At 40.6% G+C, this 19745-nt stretch overlaps 1 protein-coding gene across 15 annotated transcripts in view; it reads left to right on the top strand.

Annotated features, from left to right (window-relative positions):
* The window catches only part of ACACA (acetyl-CoA carboxylase alpha), a 280386-nt gene that overhangs the window by 88877 nt on the left and 171764 nt on the right, over positions 1 to 19745 (top strand). For 14 of the 15 annotated variants that reach the window (XM_057317769.1, XM_026517535.4, XM_048223482.2 and 11 more), the window contains 9 exons: positions 2436 to 2645; positions 6775 to 6945; positions 8772 to 8933; positions 9296 to 9459; positions 13301 to 13451; positions 14673 to 14776; positions 16854 to 16935; positions 17371 to 17516; positions 18308 to 18458. In XM_057317769.1, the coding sequence (XP_057173752.1) occupies positions 2436 to 2645; positions 6775 to 6945; positions 8772 to 8933; positions 9296 to 9459; positions 13301 to 13451; positions 14673 to 14776; positions 16854 to 16935; positions 17371 to 17516; positions 18308 to 18458 (1341 nt within the window). Of the gene's footprint in view, positions 1 to 898; positions 989 to 2435; positions 2646 to 6774; positions 6946 to 8771; positions 8934 to 9295; positions 9460 to 13300; positions 13452 to 14672; positions 14777 to 16853; positions 16936 to 17370; positions 17517 to 18307; positions 18459 to 19745 lie in introns of those variants that run through there. The other variant, XM_044390791.3, reaches the window with a different exon arrangement.

The following is a 19745-nucleotide window of genomic DNA, read 5'->3' as shown; positions in this document are numbered from 1 at the left end:
GTTAAATCCTTCTGGTTACTTCTGCTAAGGAACCTATAAGAGAGAGATGAGCTAATGAAAGTGTTTCAAGCTTGTTGAGTTTGAAGATAGAACTTTTTCTCATTCCCAGTCTTTCCACCTAGCAAAAGATCTGCAAAGTAAAAAATGACCTCAGTGTAAAGGCCAAGTCAAGAATACCTGTGAGATCTTTTAAGGCCTCAGAAATATTTAAGACATTACCTGGTAGATTACCTTCTCAGTTAACAGGAAAGAGCTTCAGAGAATCTTAAAGGTGTTGTCCCACGGCAGCCTGATATGCCCAAAGTATAGACACGTCTGCGCAGAAAAGTTATGGATGTATCTTTTGGGGCAAGGAGTAAATCCCCCAGTGCGATTCATAGGAAACCCACAACATTTTCAAGAAACTTGTACTGATGATTACACCAAAGAGTCCAAAAGGGATAGAGGTAGTTCAGACTTCAAAGAGGCTTCTGTGTCTTCAACTTTGTATAAACAAGAAGCAGACTGAAAAAGCTATTCAGCTGTAAATATCAGTCATTTCTAATAAAAAGAGAGATTTGTCAGAACAGAGCTGGGCACCCAGAGGGCAGAGCTAAGAGCAGAGGAAAGCCATGGATGAGGAAAATCACTCCCAGGGAGCAGAACAAGGACCCTAACAAAATTTTCCTGCCCCTAGAGTCAGGGAACCTGAGATGCATCCATCTGGATTAAAGAGTTGCTGTGGAACAGTGACTGCTGTGTACTTCCCATCCTTTCTTCTTTGAACAGGAATATCTTTGACAGTTATCCTTTCCCCATCTCATCCTTGAATGCTGGGGGTGTTGGAGCAGATAACTTGTCTTTTTAGTTCCCAGATCGTTGGATCAAGAGAAACTGCACCTGAGGAGCTGCACCCAAGGAGTCTCATTCGCATCTGGACATGATTCATGAGAAAATGGACGTCAAGCCTGATGCCATGATTGGATGACTTTGGGGGTCTTGGGAGGGGGTGAGTCTATTTTGCATGTGGGAGGTATATGAATTATTGTGGCCAGAGGGCGGACCATAGTAGATTGTTTGCAGAGATGGCCACAATAACTCCTCCCATCCTTGTATGTATATCCTTTTGCAATGTGATTGCCTTTCCTCTCATCAAGAGGTGGCATCTCTTTTCCCACCCTTTGAGTCTTAGCTGGCCCTGTGGCTTGCTTATACCATTAGAGTGTGGCAAAAGTGGTGTCGTGTAAATTCTAGAGCCTAGAGCTTGTGAAGTCTTGCAGCTTCTGCCCTCATCCTCTTGGAACACTGCATTGAAGAAGCCTGATCTAGCCCATTGGGGGATGAGAGTCCACATCTATAGTGATGAGCTGTTCCAGTCAGGGTTCCCTGGACCTACCAGCCAACAGTCAACACAAGTCACCAGACATCTGAGTGAGAACATTCAGCCCCACTTGAACTACCAGATGATGAAATGCACACGCAAGACCAGAAGAAGAACTGCCCAGACGAGGATGGTATCATGAGCAAATAAAATGATTGATGTCCTGAGCAACCCAGTGAGTCTTGGGGAGACTTGCTACATAGCAAAACAGCATAAAAGACCTATGGGATACAGTGAAATGATCTAACATCCTGCGCTTGGAATTTCTGAGGAGAGAGAGAATGAAACAGAAGCAATATTTGATGACATCATGGAGCAGAAACAGTATTTGAAGAGATGATGGCTAAGAATTATCTGAACTTATAAAAGATACCAAGCACAGATTTACGAAAATACTATGAGCCCCACAGAGCAAATATAGAGAAAACCACATCTAAGATTACCAGAGTAACTCTGCTACCTCACCCCCCCTAAAAAAAAGAGAGAGAGAAAATCTTAAAGCAGCTGTAAAAATATTACTTTCAAAGGAGTAACAATATGATTGATAGCTGACGTCTCAGTGGGAGCAGTGGAAGCCAGACAACATTGGATGATCATTAAAAGTTCTACAAGAAAGCAACTGCCAGTGTAGAACTCTATCTCCAGTGGCAGTGTGCCTCAACACTAAAGATCCAAGTCCTTTGACTACAACACTGTCCGTGACGTAATGCGAACCAGGAAAGCGCCTTGTCTGGAGCAGGGTGTATATTTGGCTGTCTGTAGTTGATGGCAGTATTTTACCCTTTTGTGGGATTTGTGTGTGTGTCTTTTCAAACTATTTTGTTTTTCACTTTTGTAACACACTGGATGTTCCTATGTTTCATAGTCACCAAGTAATATTGGTTATATAACTAGGAATGCAGGATCTTAAAAATAGATGAGGGCATGAGCTATGTTTTATTCATTTCTGTATTGCTACTAATTCACGTGGTCCCTGACACTTCTAGGCATCTGCCTGTTGAAATTGAAGCAGCTTTTCAGGATAGAAAAAATGCTTACCACTTAAGAATTTGTTTTATTTCCTTTTCTAATACAGGTGCAAGCTGAAGTCCCTGGATCTCCTATATTTGTGATGAGACTAGCCAAACAATCTCGTCATCTGGAGGTACAGATCTTAGCAGATCAGTATGGCAATGCTATCTCTCTCTTTGGCCGTGACTGCTCTGTACAGCGCAGGCATCAGAAGATTATTGAGGAAGCACCTGCTGCGATCGCTACTCCAGCTGTGTTTGAACATATGGAACAGGTGTGTATGTGAAAAGCTGTAACGTGTGTTTTCTTACACAGGACTACTGCTCATTCAATTCATATACTAGTCTGAGAATAGTACAATTTCGAACAGTGGTTCTAGATAATTGATAAGATTATATTCTTTTCCTAAAGGAAAACTGATTCTACTGTTCTCTTTCTAAACATCTCGGGCTCTTAATTAGTTAATGCTTTTGAAAAAAATTAGTGTACTGTTTTTTTTTTTCAAGATTTTATTTATTTGTCAGAGAGAAAGAGAGCAAGCACAAGCAGGGGGAGCAGCAGGCAGCAGGAGAAGCAGGCTCCTCACTGAGCAAGGACCCAATGTGGGATCCTAGGACCCTGGGATCATGACCTGAGCTGAAGGCAGATGCTTAACTGACTGAGCCGCCCAGGCTTCCCTAGTGTACTATTTTGAATAGGGGTAAAGAAAAGAAATGTTTAGGGATTCTTTTTTTTTTTTTTAAAGATTTTATTTATTTATTTGACAGAGATAGAGACAGCCAGCGAGAGAGGGAACACAAGCAGGGGCAGTGGGAGAGGAAGAAGCAGGCTCATATCGGAGGAGCCTGATGTGGGGCTCGATCCCATAATGCTGGGATCACGCCCTGAGCCGAAGGCATACGCTTAACCGCTGTGCCACCCAGGCGCCCCAAGGGATTCTTAATCTTACTGTTTAATTTTTTTATTTAGATTTTATTTATTTATTTGAGAGAGAGCACGCATATACAAGTTGGGGAACAGGCAGGGGGAGAGAATCACTTATTTTTTTAAGATTGTATTTATTTGAGAGAGAGAGAAGTCACGAGAAGGGGAAGGGGCTAGGGGGAGAAGCAGGGGGAGGAGCAAAGGGAGGGACAGGCTCCTCACTAAGCAGGGAGCCCAATGCGGGGCTCAATCCCAGGATTCCAGGATCATGACCTGAGCCAAAGGCAGACGCTCAACCAACTGAGCCATCCAGGCACCCCTAGAGGGAGAGAATCTTAAGCAGACTCAGTGCTAAGCACGGAACCTGACATGGGGCTCGATCTCATGACCCTGAGATCATGACCTGAGCTGAAACCAAGAGTGCCAGGAGTGGATGCTTAACTGACTGAGCTGCCAGGCGCCCCGGATTTTTTTTTTTTTTTTTTTAATAAGCTCATGATAAGCAGGTAGTTCCATTTTCTAGTTGATTATCTTTGAATCTTCAGATATATTTATTCAAATCCATTATCTCTTAAAAGGTCCTTTACACATCTCTAAAGTTTATATATTCTATATTTTTGTGTAGAAAAGAATCTCTCAGCAATCTTGCAGTGTCCCTTGAAAACAGTTGCAGTTTAGGGGTCTGAACATGGTCTTTTCTGAAGTAGTGACTGAGTCATATTACTGGAAATATATTTTCCATCTCTTTTCTCCTGAATTTCAAACAAGCTAAATATATGGTCATCTGTGTTGGAAGTTTAATTCCTACATTATGTAAATTTATTAAGAATTATTCTTTAACTGCTGTAAAAAAAAGAGGCCTCCAAAATTCAGTGGCTTAAACAAGGTATAAATTCTCTTTCTCATTCTCACCATCATTGTGAGATGAGTTGGTACCAGGGACCCAGGCTTATTGCTGTGCTAGGAACGGGGTCAGCAAACTACAGCTTATTAGCCAAATCCAACCTGCCAACTTTCTTTGTAAATAAAAAGTTATTGCATCACAGCCATGCTAATTTACTTTGTCTGATCTGGCTGCTTTATCGCTGCAATGACAGAGTTGCGTGGTTGTGGCAGAAACTATATAGGCCACAAAGCCGAAAATAATTGCCATCTGGTTCTTTAATGAAAATGTTTGCCAGTCCTTGCCCTAAGGTGTTATTATCTTCATGATTAAAGCTGCTTCACAGGATGAGGTTCATACTGTAGCCTGTGGGAGGAGGAGACAAAGGACTAGGAGGGCAAGCATATAAAAATATGATCTAGAGGTTACCCATATTACTTCTGTTCATATCCCATTGGGCAACATTCAGTTACACAATCACATCTAGCTGTCAGGGATGTTGGGAATTGTAGTCACTAACTGGGTGGCCATATACTCAGCTGAAATTCAGGAGATGCTGTTACTAGATGAATGACACACAGAAAAATCACTGGACAGCATTTTTTTTTTTTTAAGATTTTGTTTATTTGAGAGAGAGAGAGAGATAGCAAGAGAGCACAAGTGGGGTGGAGAGGGAGAAGCAGGCTCCCCGCTGAGCAGGGAGCCAGACAGAGGGCTCGATCCCAGGACCCTGGGATCATGACCTGAGCTGAAGGCAGCTGCTTAACCAGCCGAGCCACCCAGGCACCCCGAGGAGGGCATTTAATAATCTGCCTCAATCTGCTCGTCTGGCTACTCATTATCTTTTCACACCCCTGTTCTCACTCTTACTTCCACTAACATACTTAGTCTTTCCCCAAAGAGGACAGACCAAAGTCTCATCCAGTTACTACAGTCAGCTCAGAGTCCGGGATCTCTAGGTCATATACGGTTCTCTGCATTAAACGTTCATGTGGCTTTTCATGGGCCAGTGGCCTAAAATACAAGTTATCTATCCCTGGTCACCTCCCTCCAGCATCTACCCAATATGAACAGAATAACTCCCATTTGGAAGAAAGAAGAATGAAAAATATACAATAATCATTGGTCCATAGCAGTTAGCAGATCCTTCTAGGCAGGAATTATGATTTCAGTTAGCCCTCTCACTGCCTCTGGTTCTGCTCTCTGGCACTAAATCCCTTGCCCATCATCCCTGAGGTACCTGGCTTCGTTCCCTGCAAAGTTCTTTCTCATTGAGTTTTCTCTGTGGTTAGGCCTTGGAGACTATGCCTTCTTTGGCAAAGCTGGTGCAAGAGTGGGGCCACAAATATTACTCTAGTTATCAATCACAGGCTTTTCAAGGCCAGGTTTGTGGTATGTTTAGAAATACAATTCCTTCAAAATTTAGTTAAATTTCTGGATTATTTGCTTCCAGCCAGCTTCGGGTAGTAGTAACCACAGTCCCACGATTTCTAGATACATTAAGTTTTCCTCTACTAGTGGATCTTTGATACTGGGTTGCTTTCGGGTGAGAATCTAACCTGGTTTTGGGGTACAAAAGCAGTTGGTTTTTTTACATTCTGACTTTTTCTAACTTTTTCTTAGGGCTTACTTGGTGTATTGTCTGCCATCCAAGTTATTGCGGAAGACAGTTTACTGAATGTTTTATTAGCCTAACAATGAGGCCACAACCTTTCCTTTCAGTCTGCAGTATTTGATTCCTTGCTACCCACTACTCTCTTGCTAAGCTCACGTCCCATATTTTAATTTTTTTAAATAATAGCATCCTACCTGAATTTTATGATTTCTGTATTGATTAGTATACAACTTAAGTGGTTTAATAAAGAGATCCAAAAAATAAAATGACCCAGATGAGGTAGTAGTTTATCTTTCCTTCCCATCATAATCTGAGGTGAGCTCTCCAGGATTGGTAGGACAGTTCTGCTTCCTGAGGCCATCTTGTAATTCAGGTTTTTTCTGTTTTCTTCTGCCCTTCTTAGTGTGTTGTCATCTGCATGGTAGAAACTATTGTGACTGTGTTCCAGTGCACAGAAGGGAAAATCTAGAAATAGAGGATGAGTACTTTCCTTTCCAAAACCTGGTTCAGGGCTTATGAGTATTACTCACTAATGCTGACATTACATATGTCAAAACTGAGTCACTAGCTATAAGAGAGGTTAGAAAATCTAGAAAATCTAGTCTCTAGCTGTATATTATGTTTCTAGGAAGATTCCTAGGAATACTAAAAACCGGGGCACACTGAATAGTTTGCCACGGTAGGGTTTTGTTTTTGTTTTTGTTTTTGTTTTCTTCCTACATACACTTACACGTGAGAGGGTGAGGTTGCCTGTGATCCCAAGTGAGAAACAGTCTTCCCCTACCTCTGGATTGAGTTTCCATCTATGTCTTAGAGACCTTGTGTAGTAATCAGGGAGGGTAAATTTACTCTTGTGTGGCTGAAAGCCTTTGGTAGCTCTTAAAAACGGTGGATATTTGAGTCGGGGGAGGGGGGGGCTACAGCGGTCCACCAGCTGGTCAAGGTTGACATGCTTATGTTGACTTATGTTTCTTCTTTGAGTGTGCGGTGAAACTTGCCAAAATGGTTGGTTATGTGAGTGCTGGGACTGTGGAATACCTCTACAGCCAGGATGGGAGCTTCTACTTTCTGGAACTGAACCCTCGGCTGCAGGTGGAGCACCCCTGTACAGAGATGGTGGCTGATGTCAACCTCCCCGCAGCACAACTCCAGGTGAATCACCCTCATCTTGGCTGAGCCAGTTGCCTGCAGGAGTTCCAAATGTCTGAGATGCCGAGAAACAGGTTTAACCAGTGTCTGATAAGAGAGCACCTCCTATCTGAGTCTCATCTCACGTTCATCTCGTGCTATATGGGTTGTGATGTGTGGGTTGGTTTTCCTGATGTGGTACAAATCTGGTAATACTATCATGTTTTTTTAGCCAGACACGTCTCATAGAAACTGTCATAGTTTAGAAAGAAAATTTTAAAATAATATGCTTTATTCAATTAATTTAATTGTAAAAAACCTTAGCAACTTTGTCCTCCACTCCTTTTTTAACTCATGTTCTCTAATGAAGCAATTCCACATCAGAGTGGTGGTGGAAGTTTTTTCCTGGCAAGACTCTGGTAGCACTTGTTTATTTTTGTAATGTTTAAAGTGCTAATTGTCAATCTTGTTTTCTCCATTCGGCCCGGGAAATAAATATGGGAAGCCGTGATGGCTAATGGTGAGGTTTGATATTATTTGTATCTCACACATTCTTTGCCCACAATGGGAGTTCCTTCTGGGTTTCCATTAAGTACTAAACATTTTTTTACTTTCTCAGTGGTTTATGGGAATAATTATGAAATAATTATGACACAGTTAGGACTTTTTAGCTGTCTGAACTTCTTGGATAGTCACTTACACTGACTCTTCGTTTAATATATTTTAATCCTGCTCCCTTAATGGAGAAATGTCAGTAGACACACAACTTACTTATTCGATTGTTGTAGAATGCGGGCTACAACAGAAATAGAATGTTTTAGGTGGTGGCTACTAAAATGAAAAATCTCGTAGTTAATCTGATAGCTCCACATTTTAAGGAAAGTACCCATGAAAAATGAGTGATGTTTTTCTTTTTTTTTTTATTATTAACATATAATGTATTATTTGTTTCACGGGTACGGGTCTGTGATTCATCAGTCTTGCACAATACACAGCACTCACCACAACACATACCCTCCCCAGTGTCCATCACCCAGCTACCCCATCCTTCCCTCCACCGCCTCCACTCCAGCAACCCTCAGTTTTTTCCCTGAGATTAAGAGTCTCTTATAGTTTGTCTCCCTTTCTGGTTTCGTCTTGCTTCATTTTCCTCTCTTCCCCTATGATCCTCTGTCTTGTTTCTCAAATTCCATACGTGAGTGAGATCATATGATAATTATCTTTTTCTGATTGACTTGTTTTGCTTAGCATAACACCCTCTAGTTCCATTCACGTCATTGCAAATGGCAAGATTTCATTTTTTTGATGTCTGAATAATATTCCATTATGTGTGTGTGTGTGTGTGTGTGTGTATACACACACACACACACACACACACGCACACACACACATATGTACATTTTCTTTATCCATTTATCTGTCGATGGACATTTGGGCTCTTTCCATAGTTTGGCTATTGTGGATGTTGCTGCTATAAACATTGGGGTGCAGGTGCCCCTTCGGATTATTACATTTGTATATTTGGGGTAAATACCCAGGAGTGCAATTGCTGGGTTGTAGGGCAGCTCTATTTTCAACTTTTTGAGGAACCTCCATACTGATTTCCAGAGTGGCTGCACCAGCCTGCATTCCAACCAACGGTGTAGGGGGGTTCCCCTTTCTCTGCATCCTCACCAACATCTGTCATTTCCTGACTCGTTAATTTTAACCATTCTGACTGGTGTGAGGTGGTATCTCATTGTGGTTTTGATTTGTATTTCCCTGATGCCAAGTGAGGTTGAGTACTTTTTCATGTGTCTGTTAGCCATTTGGATGTCTTCTTTGCCGTGAGTGATGTTTTTTCCTTTCAGATTGCCATGGGGATCCCTCTGTACAGAATCAAGGATATTCGTATGATGTATGGGGTATCTCCCTGGGGCGATGCTCCCATTGATTTTGAAAATTCTGCTCATGTTCCTTGCCCAAGGGGCCATGTTATTGCTGCTCGGATCACCAGTGAAAATCCAGATGAGGTAACCCACCACTTAAAAGGTTTACACTTTTTTTGTTCTTGTGAACTTTAATATCAATATGGTATCTGAAGGCCTATTTCTGAAATATCTTGGGACTTACCTCTGGAGAGGGAAATTATAGAAGTCTCATCAGAGCAGACAAATAAGTGATCACTGCTCCATTGGCCATTTAATCCAACGTTAGTCATTATAGAGTCCTGATTGGGTCTGTAGCACTGAATGATGGCTCTCGAGCCTTTCTGATTTTTGTGCATTATTTGTGCTTTCCTATGTGATTAACACAGAGCCTAAACAATGAATATACAAATGTTCTCTTCCTTGGAAATATAATATGCTTTCTTATATTCTTCATTCTCTAACAGGGTTTTAAGCCCAGCTCAGGAACAGTTCAGGAACTGAATTTCCGAAGCAATAAGAATGTTTGGGGTTATTTCAGTGTTGCTGCTGCAGGGGGCCTTCATGAGTTTGCTGATTCTCAGTTTGGTCACTGCTTCTCCTGGGGAGAAAACAGAGAGGAAGCAATTTCGTAAGTATAATAACATTTGATTGCATTTAAAAAAATAAATTTGTGCTAATCTTCACTGAAGGTGTGAGCTTGGGAATGGGAATCATTTATCTGCTACAAAAGTACTGATACGGACAGTGTTTTGGAAGAAATATATCTTCAATCGTACTTGCATCATGTTGTGGTAAATTATGCAGTGTTTGGCAGATGGTTTTCTGTTTGTTCTGAGTCTTTTCAAGTATTTTTACTTTCAAATATTTTTGATAAATTTATAAAATTGGTTGCTTTAAAGAAATCATATTTTTATTATAGTATTGTTTTGGGGGGAGGTAGACTCTTGACCAAGAGCTTGGCACCATGTAAAATCATAGATAAGATCTGCTATTTGTCATCAAAATAAAGATATGGCTGTAAATGTCCTACAGCCATTTAAAATAATAAAGTTAAACTGCTTGTTACATGAAAATGACATAAGGGAACTGTCCACATTGTTTACATAAGAGTCCTTGGTGTGCTATGAAAAATACACACAGCTTGTACATACATAACTGCTATATCATGTTATTAATATTCAATTAAACATTAACATTGAATATTAATTTTTATTTTATTTATTAATTAAACATAAAATATTAAAAGCAATTTTGCTTGCCTGAAAAGTAGGGCTGTAGGAGGTAATTTTACACTTCATATGTTTTAGAATATCAATAAAAAATTGAACTAGTACTTTCTATTTTTTGTCTATTTTCTTTTTTTTTTTTTAAAGCTTTTATTTATTTATTTGACAGAGAGAGAGAGAGCACAAGCAGGGGGAGCAGCAGAGGGAGAGGGTGAAGCAGGGTCCTTGCTGAGTAGGGAGCCCAATACGGGGCTTGATCCCAAGACCCTGGGATCATGACCCAAGCTAAAGGCAGATGCTTAACCAACTGAGCCACCCAGGTGCCCCATAATTGTTTATTTTCTTTTTCTTTTTTTAAGATTTTATTTATTTATTTGACAGAGAGAGAGGGAACACAAGCAGGGGGAGTAGGAGAGGAAGAAGCAGGCTCCCAGTGGAGGAGCCTGATGCGGGGCTCGATCCCATAATGCCTGGATCACGCCGTGAGCCGAAGGCAGACGCTTAATGACTGAGCCACCCAGGCGCCCCATAATTGTTTATTTTCTTATACCAAGCATTTATAACCATTTCTTTGACCTTCAAACAGAACACATAGACTGTGTAATCAATAGCTATTTATTAATAATGTTGGTTTTTTAATAACTTTTTTAGAAGTAGGGAACTCTTAATTTTTCTCTATTTTGTCCTCTACTGTTCTTCCCATTTATTCAAAACTATAAGTAAAGTTTTTCAGAATTAAAGCAACGCTACCAGAAAAACCATCTGCTATAAAGCTGCCCTTTTCCTTCGCAGCCATATCCTGCTTTGCCAAAGTGAAGAAAGCTTAGACTAGAGCTTGCAAATTGATGGCTTTCCGACTAGTCAGAGCCACAGATGTGTTTTGATTGGCTTGCAGAGTGTTAATTTTTAAAAAGTTGCCAGTATTTAAAAATTGGGAGATTGAAATAGATACATGGATTTCTGCCTTCTCTTAAAAAGGGGATGATAATGACAACACTGGTTTTATATTCCACTTGGCAAAAGTTAACTGAAGCTTTGTGTGGCTGCTGCTTTTAGAGGAAACATGAACTCTCTCGTTCATCCAGCCCCCACCCATTCTGCCTCACTCATTTACATTCCCAGAGGGGCCTCTGTTGGTATTTAGGTGTACAGTCCTAATTAAGGAGACCGCTGAGTATTTCCTACAGGCCATTGGTTGGTTTAGAAGCCTTGCTTCTAATTTGGTTCAGAAGCCTTGCCTCTTTCCTTCTAACCTGATCTGTAAATTCCTTTACAGTGTAAAGCTAACTACGTTAACTTTTAGCACATTAAAAATACGGTCTTGGGACACCTGGGTCAGTCAGTTGGTTGAGCGTTCGACTCTTGGTTTCAGCTCAGGTCATGATCTCAGGGTCCTGGGATTGAGTCTCACGTTATGCACTGTGCTTGGCGAGGAGTCTCCTTGGGATTCCTTGCCCCCTCCCCCTCTCCGTCTCCCTCCGTTCCCCCTTCCCCACACTTGCACACACTCACGTGTGCTCTCTCTCTCAGGTGAATAAGTAAATAAAATCTTTAAAAATATATATGGTCTCTATAATAAGCTTGCTTCTTGACGACATGCTAGAAGTTCATTCTTTAACTCAGTTCGTTTTCTCTGCATAACGTTCGATCTATATTCTTCAGCTTGGTGTTCATATACTTGTCCTCCAGAATAGCCTCAATCCCCATTTTCAGCGTTATTTCCCATAGATGGTAATCCACATACCATGAGAACAGGACCTTGCTGTCTGCCTTGCTGCTGTTTCCTCTAAACATAGTACATGCTCAGTCAATATTTGTTCAATGAATGGCTTTGCCACTGGTTCCTGTCCTCATATCCTCTGCTTCAGTCGTGTTACCGGAACACGACCCATGTTTTTGTCCCTCTTTCCCTTTGTTCTTGCTATTTCCTCTGTCCATTCTTTCATTCACTACATTCATCAGATATTTTTGAATATCTTTTGCTGATGGCAGTATAATGATGACCCAAATAGTCTCTGTCTTAATGGAGCATTATAGTCCATAGGAAGATGGGCAATAAGTGACAAAACTCAGTGTAGCAAATGTTGTTTATGATAGTGGGGTTACATAACTGTGTTACAGGAACATATAGCTGAGTCAGCCGACTCAGTCTGGAGGGGTCAGGGAAGGTTTCCCAGAAGGAAGTGCCATCTAGACTGACAGCTGAGAAGCATACAGGAATAAGCCAGGCCAAGAGGGTGTGGAGAGGGGGATGGAGATGAGAAACAGAATAATGTTTGTTCTAGGCTGAGGGAATGCCTGGACCATTGGAATGATCCTCCTATCGTAGTCATAATCCCACCTATACTTTTATCCCATGTCAGATTCCACATTCTTCATGAAACCATAGGGAGGTGGATTTTCTCCCTTCCTAAAACTACTCCAGCACTTTGCTTATATCTCTCCTGGCACTTATGATATTCTGCCATATATTTTAAAAGCAGTTTTTGTATCTATATTCTCTTTCCCTGATGAGTCTAGTATGTGTCTTGAGTCTGTGAGGTGCCTAATTAAGTATTTGTGGAAGTAAGGACCTGCCCTGTGCAAGATAGACACTGGGCAGAAATATACAGGAAAAAACTCATAGTATTTGAAATTTTGTTAAATTAGATCATTTTACACTTAATTGGGAAATGATAAAAGTAATGAGCAGTTCCTTCCACAGATGTCTAAACTGCAGCGTAAAAAAACACTCTCAGATGCAAGGTCAGGCTGATACCTGACTGTACCCAGCCAGTTGCCTCATTGTATGGGAACCTAATTAAGGTATTAGCATTTGTCAAAATGTATTGAACCGTATACTTAAATATATTTTATTATATGTAAAATATGCTTTAATAAAATAGGTGTAAGGAGGGGAGCATTATACCCTAATCCTAGTTAGCCAGGAATGATAGAAACCCAGTAAGTGAAAACTGAAGATGATTTGCACATAATTTGTTCTGTCCTCTACGTAATGACGTATCTGTGATTTGCTGATGCTTTTATGGTAGTATCAGTCAGAACTCTTAAGTTTACTGACTTACACATTCTCCTGTCTGGAATGCACACGAATGAGCACACCTCCTTGTGCACCCTCATGTTTGTGGAACAGTCTCTCCCCTCCCTCCTAAGCCTCCAAAGGATTGAAACGATTCCTTCAAATGATTGAAAAACATGAAAATGTTTGCTGCTGAAACAGATCTGCTTCTGTTCTTCTCCCAGAAACATGGTGGTGGCTTTGAAGGAGCTATCTATTCGGGGTGACTTTCGAACTACAGTTGAATACCTCATCAAATTGTTGGAGACTGAAAGCTTTCAGTTGAATAGAATTGACACTGGCTGGCTGGACAGGCTGATAGCAGAGAAAGTACAGGTGTGTATTTCCCCACTTGCCAAGCAGCTCTGGGGATTGGGTTTTTACAGGGTTGTGGTGTGATCAGTCCATGTCACTAGAGAAAATGTATTTGATTCTAATGTGAATGATGCTTGATCTACTTGGAAAAAATCTAGGAGTCAGTGTAATTTTAGCACCGTAGAGTCCTCGTGCCTGTGTTACCTGGTTAGTTTATGGGTTCTAGTATTACTTCCTGGAGTGTATTTGAAGAGAGGCATCCAGGGATTGAAATACTTCTGTCCTCATTTGATGTTAAGTCTCCTTCAGAGCGACCAACTTTTATATCCATCTACCAAGTGCTGATGAGAGGGGGTCTCATTTAAATCAGCAGTTACCCCTTGTTTCTGGATTGCTGGGCTATTCTAAATAAGATTTTATGTAAAATCATTAGATTGATCTAAATTATTGGAAGGTCCAAATTTTGATTATGTACCATTTTTATTTGAGATTAACAGTGGCCAGATCCTTGTACCTTTTTTATTTATGACAAAATCTTGTTTTTGAGCTCCTCTTTGATGGGTTCAGTGGAAATCTTAGGGAGAGGAGAGAGAAAGGTGTTTTTCATCTCTATTCAAATGAAACCTCTATTAAAATTCTTTTTTTTTTTTTTTTTTTTTAAGATTTATTCAGGGGTGGCTCAGTCGTTAAGCATCTGCCTTTGGCTTAGGTCATGATTCTAGGGTCCTGGGATCGAGCCCCGCTTCAGGCTCCTTGCTCAGTGGGGAGCCTGCTTTTCTCTCCCCTGCTCCCCCTCTTCTGGCCCCTCTGTCACTGTCTCTCTCTGTGTGTCAAATAAATAAATAAAATCTTAATTTAAAAAAAAGATTTATTCACTCATTCTACAGAGAGAGAGAGCACAAGTGGGAGGGGCAGGGAGAAGGAGAGAGAATCCTAAGCAAGCTCCATGCCCAGAGCAGAGCCCAGTGTGGGGCTCAATCTCACGACCCTGGGACCGTGACCTGAGCTAAAACAAAGAGTCGGATGCTTAACCAACAGTGCCATCCGGGCACCCTTGCCTCTATTCAAGGTCTAAAAGTAAATGTGTTTTTATCTCAAATATCAGTTGAGTAATAAGGATGGAGGTTCTCAATTTCCCCATGCTAGCTGTTTCTTCAGAGCAAATTTGGGCCTGATTTAAGTTGAGGAGCCACGGTGCGAAGGGATCATGCTTTTGATCTGCCTTCTTTTTCTTTCTTTCAGGCAGAGCGACCTGACACCATGTTGGGAGTTGTATGTGGGGCTCTCCACGTGGCAGATGTGAGCCTACGGAATAGCATCTCTAACTTCCTTCACTCCTTAGAAAGGTAGGCTTTGTTTCTTACAGACACGTTAACCAGTAGTCCTGGTTCAAAGATCCTTTTATTCTTCTCTCTATTCCTGGCAGCTTGTGAGTGCTACCTGTTATTCAGTGATCATGGAGGCGGGGGAGAGAAAAGATGTGGGAGAATGGGTTGCTTTTTATTTATTTCTTTATTTAAAGATTTATTTATTTATTTTAGAGAGAGAGAGTAGAGGGAGGGGAGGAAGGAGAGAGAGAATCCCAGGCAGACTCCCCACTGAGTGGGGAGCTTAACGCAGGGCTTGATCTCACAACCGTGAGATCATGACCCTGAGATCATGACCTGAGCCAAAACCAAGAGTTGGATGCTTAATCAAGTGAGCCATCCAGTTGCCCAAGGATGGGTTGCTTTTTAAAAACAAATCCAGCTGAAATAAGCATTGTCTCCTATACAAGCATTAAATCTCTCCAACTGCCCCCCCCCCCCCCGCAGTGATGAAAATCTGGTGTTTCTCTCTAGAATTAAACCCTGCAACACTTTTCAGAAATTCATAATTGAGGCTGATATTCAAGATGACTTCATGAGTCTTGCAACTAGAGGATCAGACTGTATGGGGCTAAACTAATTTCTAACTCTGATTCTAGAGACTAAGCTCTGCCTTTTGAGTCCCCGAAGGAATGGTCCGAGGGGCTAATCATTTTAAAGCACTTTAATCACAGGCACTTTATTTCCTCTGTGTTGTTAGACTTATATCAGCTTTCTTTTAAGGTGTCTGAAAGGGAGAAACAAAATTTTAAAAATTGAACTGAGATTGCACGGTTATTCAAGTCTTACGATAAATATCTTTCATTGTGTTGCTTTCATGCACTAAAACCTTCAGCAGCTCACATTACCCTTGTGTATTAAATCTAAATCCCTCAATGTGACTTTCAACTCCCTATACACTTTGGCCCCTTTTTACCAGTCCAATTTTACTTACATCTGTTCCTCACCATGCAATCTCTAATCTAGTTAAATGGCTTCCCTACTAGTGTATAAATGTGTCATGCATAATCTCCTCTGGAAGCTTCCCTCTACCTTTTTAATGTTAGTTATTTTTTATTTATTTTTAAAACTTGTATTTTGAAATAATTTGATTTAAAGAAGAGTGGCATGAGTAGTAAAAACAACTTCTATATAATTCTTTGCCCATATTCACTAGTTATTAACGTCTTGCCTCACTTGATTTATCACTCACTCCCTCTTTCTCTTGTCAAAAGTCTTTCTTGATAATGTTTCCCTCCTTGGCAATGTCCTTCCCTTTCCCTTGAACCCAGCCATGGCCTATTGCCTTTTCTTTTCTTTTACTACCCCAAATGAAGTCCCAGTTGGGAGCAGTAGATGGGGGTTGATTTTACTGGGGGCATTTCTCTCTCTTTTTTTTTAAGTTTTAATTTTATTTATTTTTAATGACAAGTAATATGTTCACATGGTTCAAAGTTCAAAAGGCACAAAAAGCTAGATAGTGAAAAGTTTCCTTCTTACCTCTGTTCTTTGACCACCTAGTTTTTTTTCCCTGTAGTCAACCCATGTTACCAGTTTCTTCTGTAACTTTCCAGACATATTGTAAATTTATATAAGCATATACATGTAATATTTATTTCTTCCCACCCTTATTTTTTATAAACACAAATGGTAGCATATTCTGAAACTGTGCACAATTTAACTTGCTTTTTTCACTTAACAGTATATTTTGGAGAGTAGTTTGTATTAGTACATCAAAGCCTTCATCTTTCAGGACACCTGGCTAGCTCAGTCAGTAGAGCATTCAGCTCTTGATCTGAGGGTCGTGAGTTCAAGCCTCACATTGGGTATAGAGATTGTCAATAAATAAATAAACTAAAAAATATGTACATTAAAGCCTCTTTCTTTTTAATGACTATATAATATTTCATTACAGCGCTTTTTCATAATTCATCTATCAGTCTCTTCCTAATGCTCCTTTAGGTTGTTTCCAGTCTTGATATTCCAGGAAGTGCTACTTTTAATAACCTTGGAGATTTCCTTATAACCTTCTAGAACTTTCTAGAAGTAAATGTGACTCACGTTGTTGTTCTTTCAGGGGTCAAGTCCTTCCTGCGCATACACTTCTGAATACAGTAGATGTTGAGCTTATCTATGGGGGAGTCAAATATGTACTTAAGGTATGCTGAACCCCACTGAAGACTACACCTTACTTTTTGTCTGTCTTTGTTAGCTTGCTTTCTTTAGGTCAAGGGTTGGGGGAAATGTTTGGTTTACTGCAGGGCAGGGTATTAGTGAAATTATAGTTGTTATTTGTGTCAGTAGCCTGAAGCAGTATTTGCTGTTTCTATGAAAATGTTTTAGTGTTCTTTAATGTGACATAGGCAGCCAAGAGATAAAGGAGTCAGTGAACAACCAAACTAGGGAAATGCATCTGACGTTGCCCTAGTAGCTTGCAGCAGGACTGAGCCCTGCCCACAGACACCGATGCTAAGAGCACCTTCTTCTCTGAGAGATCTTTCTTACCTATATTTTTGAGGTCCTGAAATTTTTTTCTGGGGCTCCACCTGGAAGGGATACACTGACTTGTCCCTTCTGGTTCTCACTCCCTGCAGGTGACCCGGCAGTCTCCCAACTCCTATGTGGTGATCATGAATGGTTCATGCGTAGAAGTAGACGTGCATCGGCTGAGTGACGGAGGGCTGCTCCTGTCTTACGATGGCAGCAGTTATACCACATACATGAAGGAGGAAGTGGATAGGTAAGGGGCTGCGTGAGGGCCATTTGCCGGTCATTGTGTCAACCTTCCCTCTCAGTAGTCAGTAGCTCTGCGGCTTTTTCAAGGTCTTTTTGGGTAAAGAATAGTACATGTACTTCACAAAAATTTCAGGGGCTCAAAAGTGTTTATGGTTAAAAATATTGTCTCTCTACGACTCCAGTATGAGTAGACGATGAAAAATAAGTTCCCCTCTCTTTAAGCAACCACTGTTAACAGTTTATTTATTTTTGCAGAAATTTTATATGTATATATAATTTATGTATATGTATATACTGTTTTTCTTGTGAATAGTTACTGTTCTGCACTTTATTTTTTTCCTTTAACATAGAGTATAGACTGTTCAACACCAGTCATTCAGTGTTGTTGTGACAGTGAAATGACTTAGCACGTGGAAAGTCCTTAGAACATTGCCTGGAACATAGTAAGGTTTCAGGAAATGTTAGCTCTTATATCATCATCATCTTCATGTTTGTTTTTTTTAAGTAGAGGAGTCTATTCGTTTTAATTGTCATATAGTATTCCATTGTATGGATATACTATAATTTATTTAATCTTACCTTTATTGAAGGAAGTTTTGGTTATTTGCGTTGTCAACAAAGATGGAATGAGTGTTCTTTGTGTCTGTGTGTTTGTAGAATAAAGTTTCCAGTTTTGGCACACGCGCATTGTGTATTTGTGTTGTGTTTTTGTTTTGTTTAAGATTGACATCATTCTACCATTCTCTTTTATAACCCAAGGTTATATTGGCTTACATACTCCTACTTACCTCCTAGATATCGCATCACGATCGGCAATAAGACCTGTGTGTTTGAGAAGGAAAATGACCCTTCGGTGTTGCGCTCACCTTCTGCTGGGAAGTTGATCCAGTACATTGTGGAGGATGGAGGCCATGTGTTTGCTGGCCAGTGCTATGCCGAGATTGAGGTCAGGGTGGGGACGGGGCTCTCAGGGCATGGGAGGGAAGGTAGGAAAAGTGTCTGCTGGGATGGACTAGGACTGAAGAGTCACAAAAGAAATAGAAAATAGAAAGTAAAGAGCATTAGTTGGTTTAATTGGCTTATGAATACAATTTTAAAAACAAATAAGAAGCTCACAGTTTTTCTTTGACAGATGAGGAATCTCTTCCTCCAAAAATAGATACTAGGCAACAGCACTTATTAAGTGACAAGAGTCATGCTAAGTGCTAGTTATACAGAAAAAAATATGATAGGTGGAGTGGGGCCACAAAGCAGACAAGTAATGAAGTATGAATTCTGAGAGAGCAGGGGGCCATTAACCCAGATTGGGGTGCAGCTGGTGGATGTGGTAGGTAGTAGGGGAGGTCTTCCTGCAAGAGAGGGGATTTTGATCTTACTTTTGAAAGGTAGATAGTAATACACCAGGTGAAGAAGGGCAGGGCGAATGTGTAAAAGGAAGAACAGTGTGTACAAAGGCACAGAAAAGAGTACAGTATATTTAGGGAGCTGCAAGTACATATTGGTATTGCTTGAGAACGGACTATGGTTAAATGGGAAGTGGCAAGCAAAGATACTAAATAAGTAATCAGAACTTGAGATCGTGAAAGACCTTATGAGACATACGAAGATGTTGAGACTGTTCTGGAGGCAGTGAGGAGTCCCTGAAGGATTTTACACAGAAGAGTGATACAATGAGATTTGGGCTCTAGGATGATTGCATTTAGTGACCTCGTTGAAGATGTATAGCAGGTGGGGATTCTGTTGGGAGGCTTTTCAAGTGCTCTAGGCCAGACATGATAAGGGCCTAAACCAAAGCAATGGCAAGAGGGGAAGATTTCTGAGAGAGGTTTAGAAGAGGTACTTGGCTGGGCTTGATAATTGGTAGGTAAGGGAGAAAGAGGAGCAAAGAATGACCCTCAGGTTTTGGCGTGGGAATCTTAGGTGGACAGACTGAGCACCTAAATCCATGGGTATGAGGAGGCTAAATCGTTAATCAGTTCTAAGAATAAAACAAGTAAAACACAAACTATGGCAAAATCAATTTAAACATTAGAAACAGGAAATGTCAGTAGCTGTCATTAATCCCTAAAGCTAGATCCTGAGAGATTTTCTAATTGCCTTCTTTATACTGTCTTGGAGGTTTCAGGTTTCTCATTTTTCTGGATTGAATTAGAGATAGTGTGACTTAGATGTTGAGGGAAAAACTAGCCTCTTTAAATCATTCATAAAGAGAGGGTAAACTCTAATTTATTTT

Source organism: Ursus arctos, unplaced genomic scaffold, assembly GCF_023065955.2.
Source record: "Ursus arctos isolate Adak ecotype North America unplaced genomic scaffold, UrsArc2.0 scaffold_24, whole genome shotgun sequence".
In the NCBI taxonomy this organism is placed as follows: domain Eukaryota; kingdom Metazoa; phylum Chordata; class Mammalia; order Carnivora; family Ursidae; genus Ursus; species Ursus arctos.
Note: the sequence above shows the minus strand (reverse complement) of the source record. Positions and strands in the feature narration are given on the sequence as shown.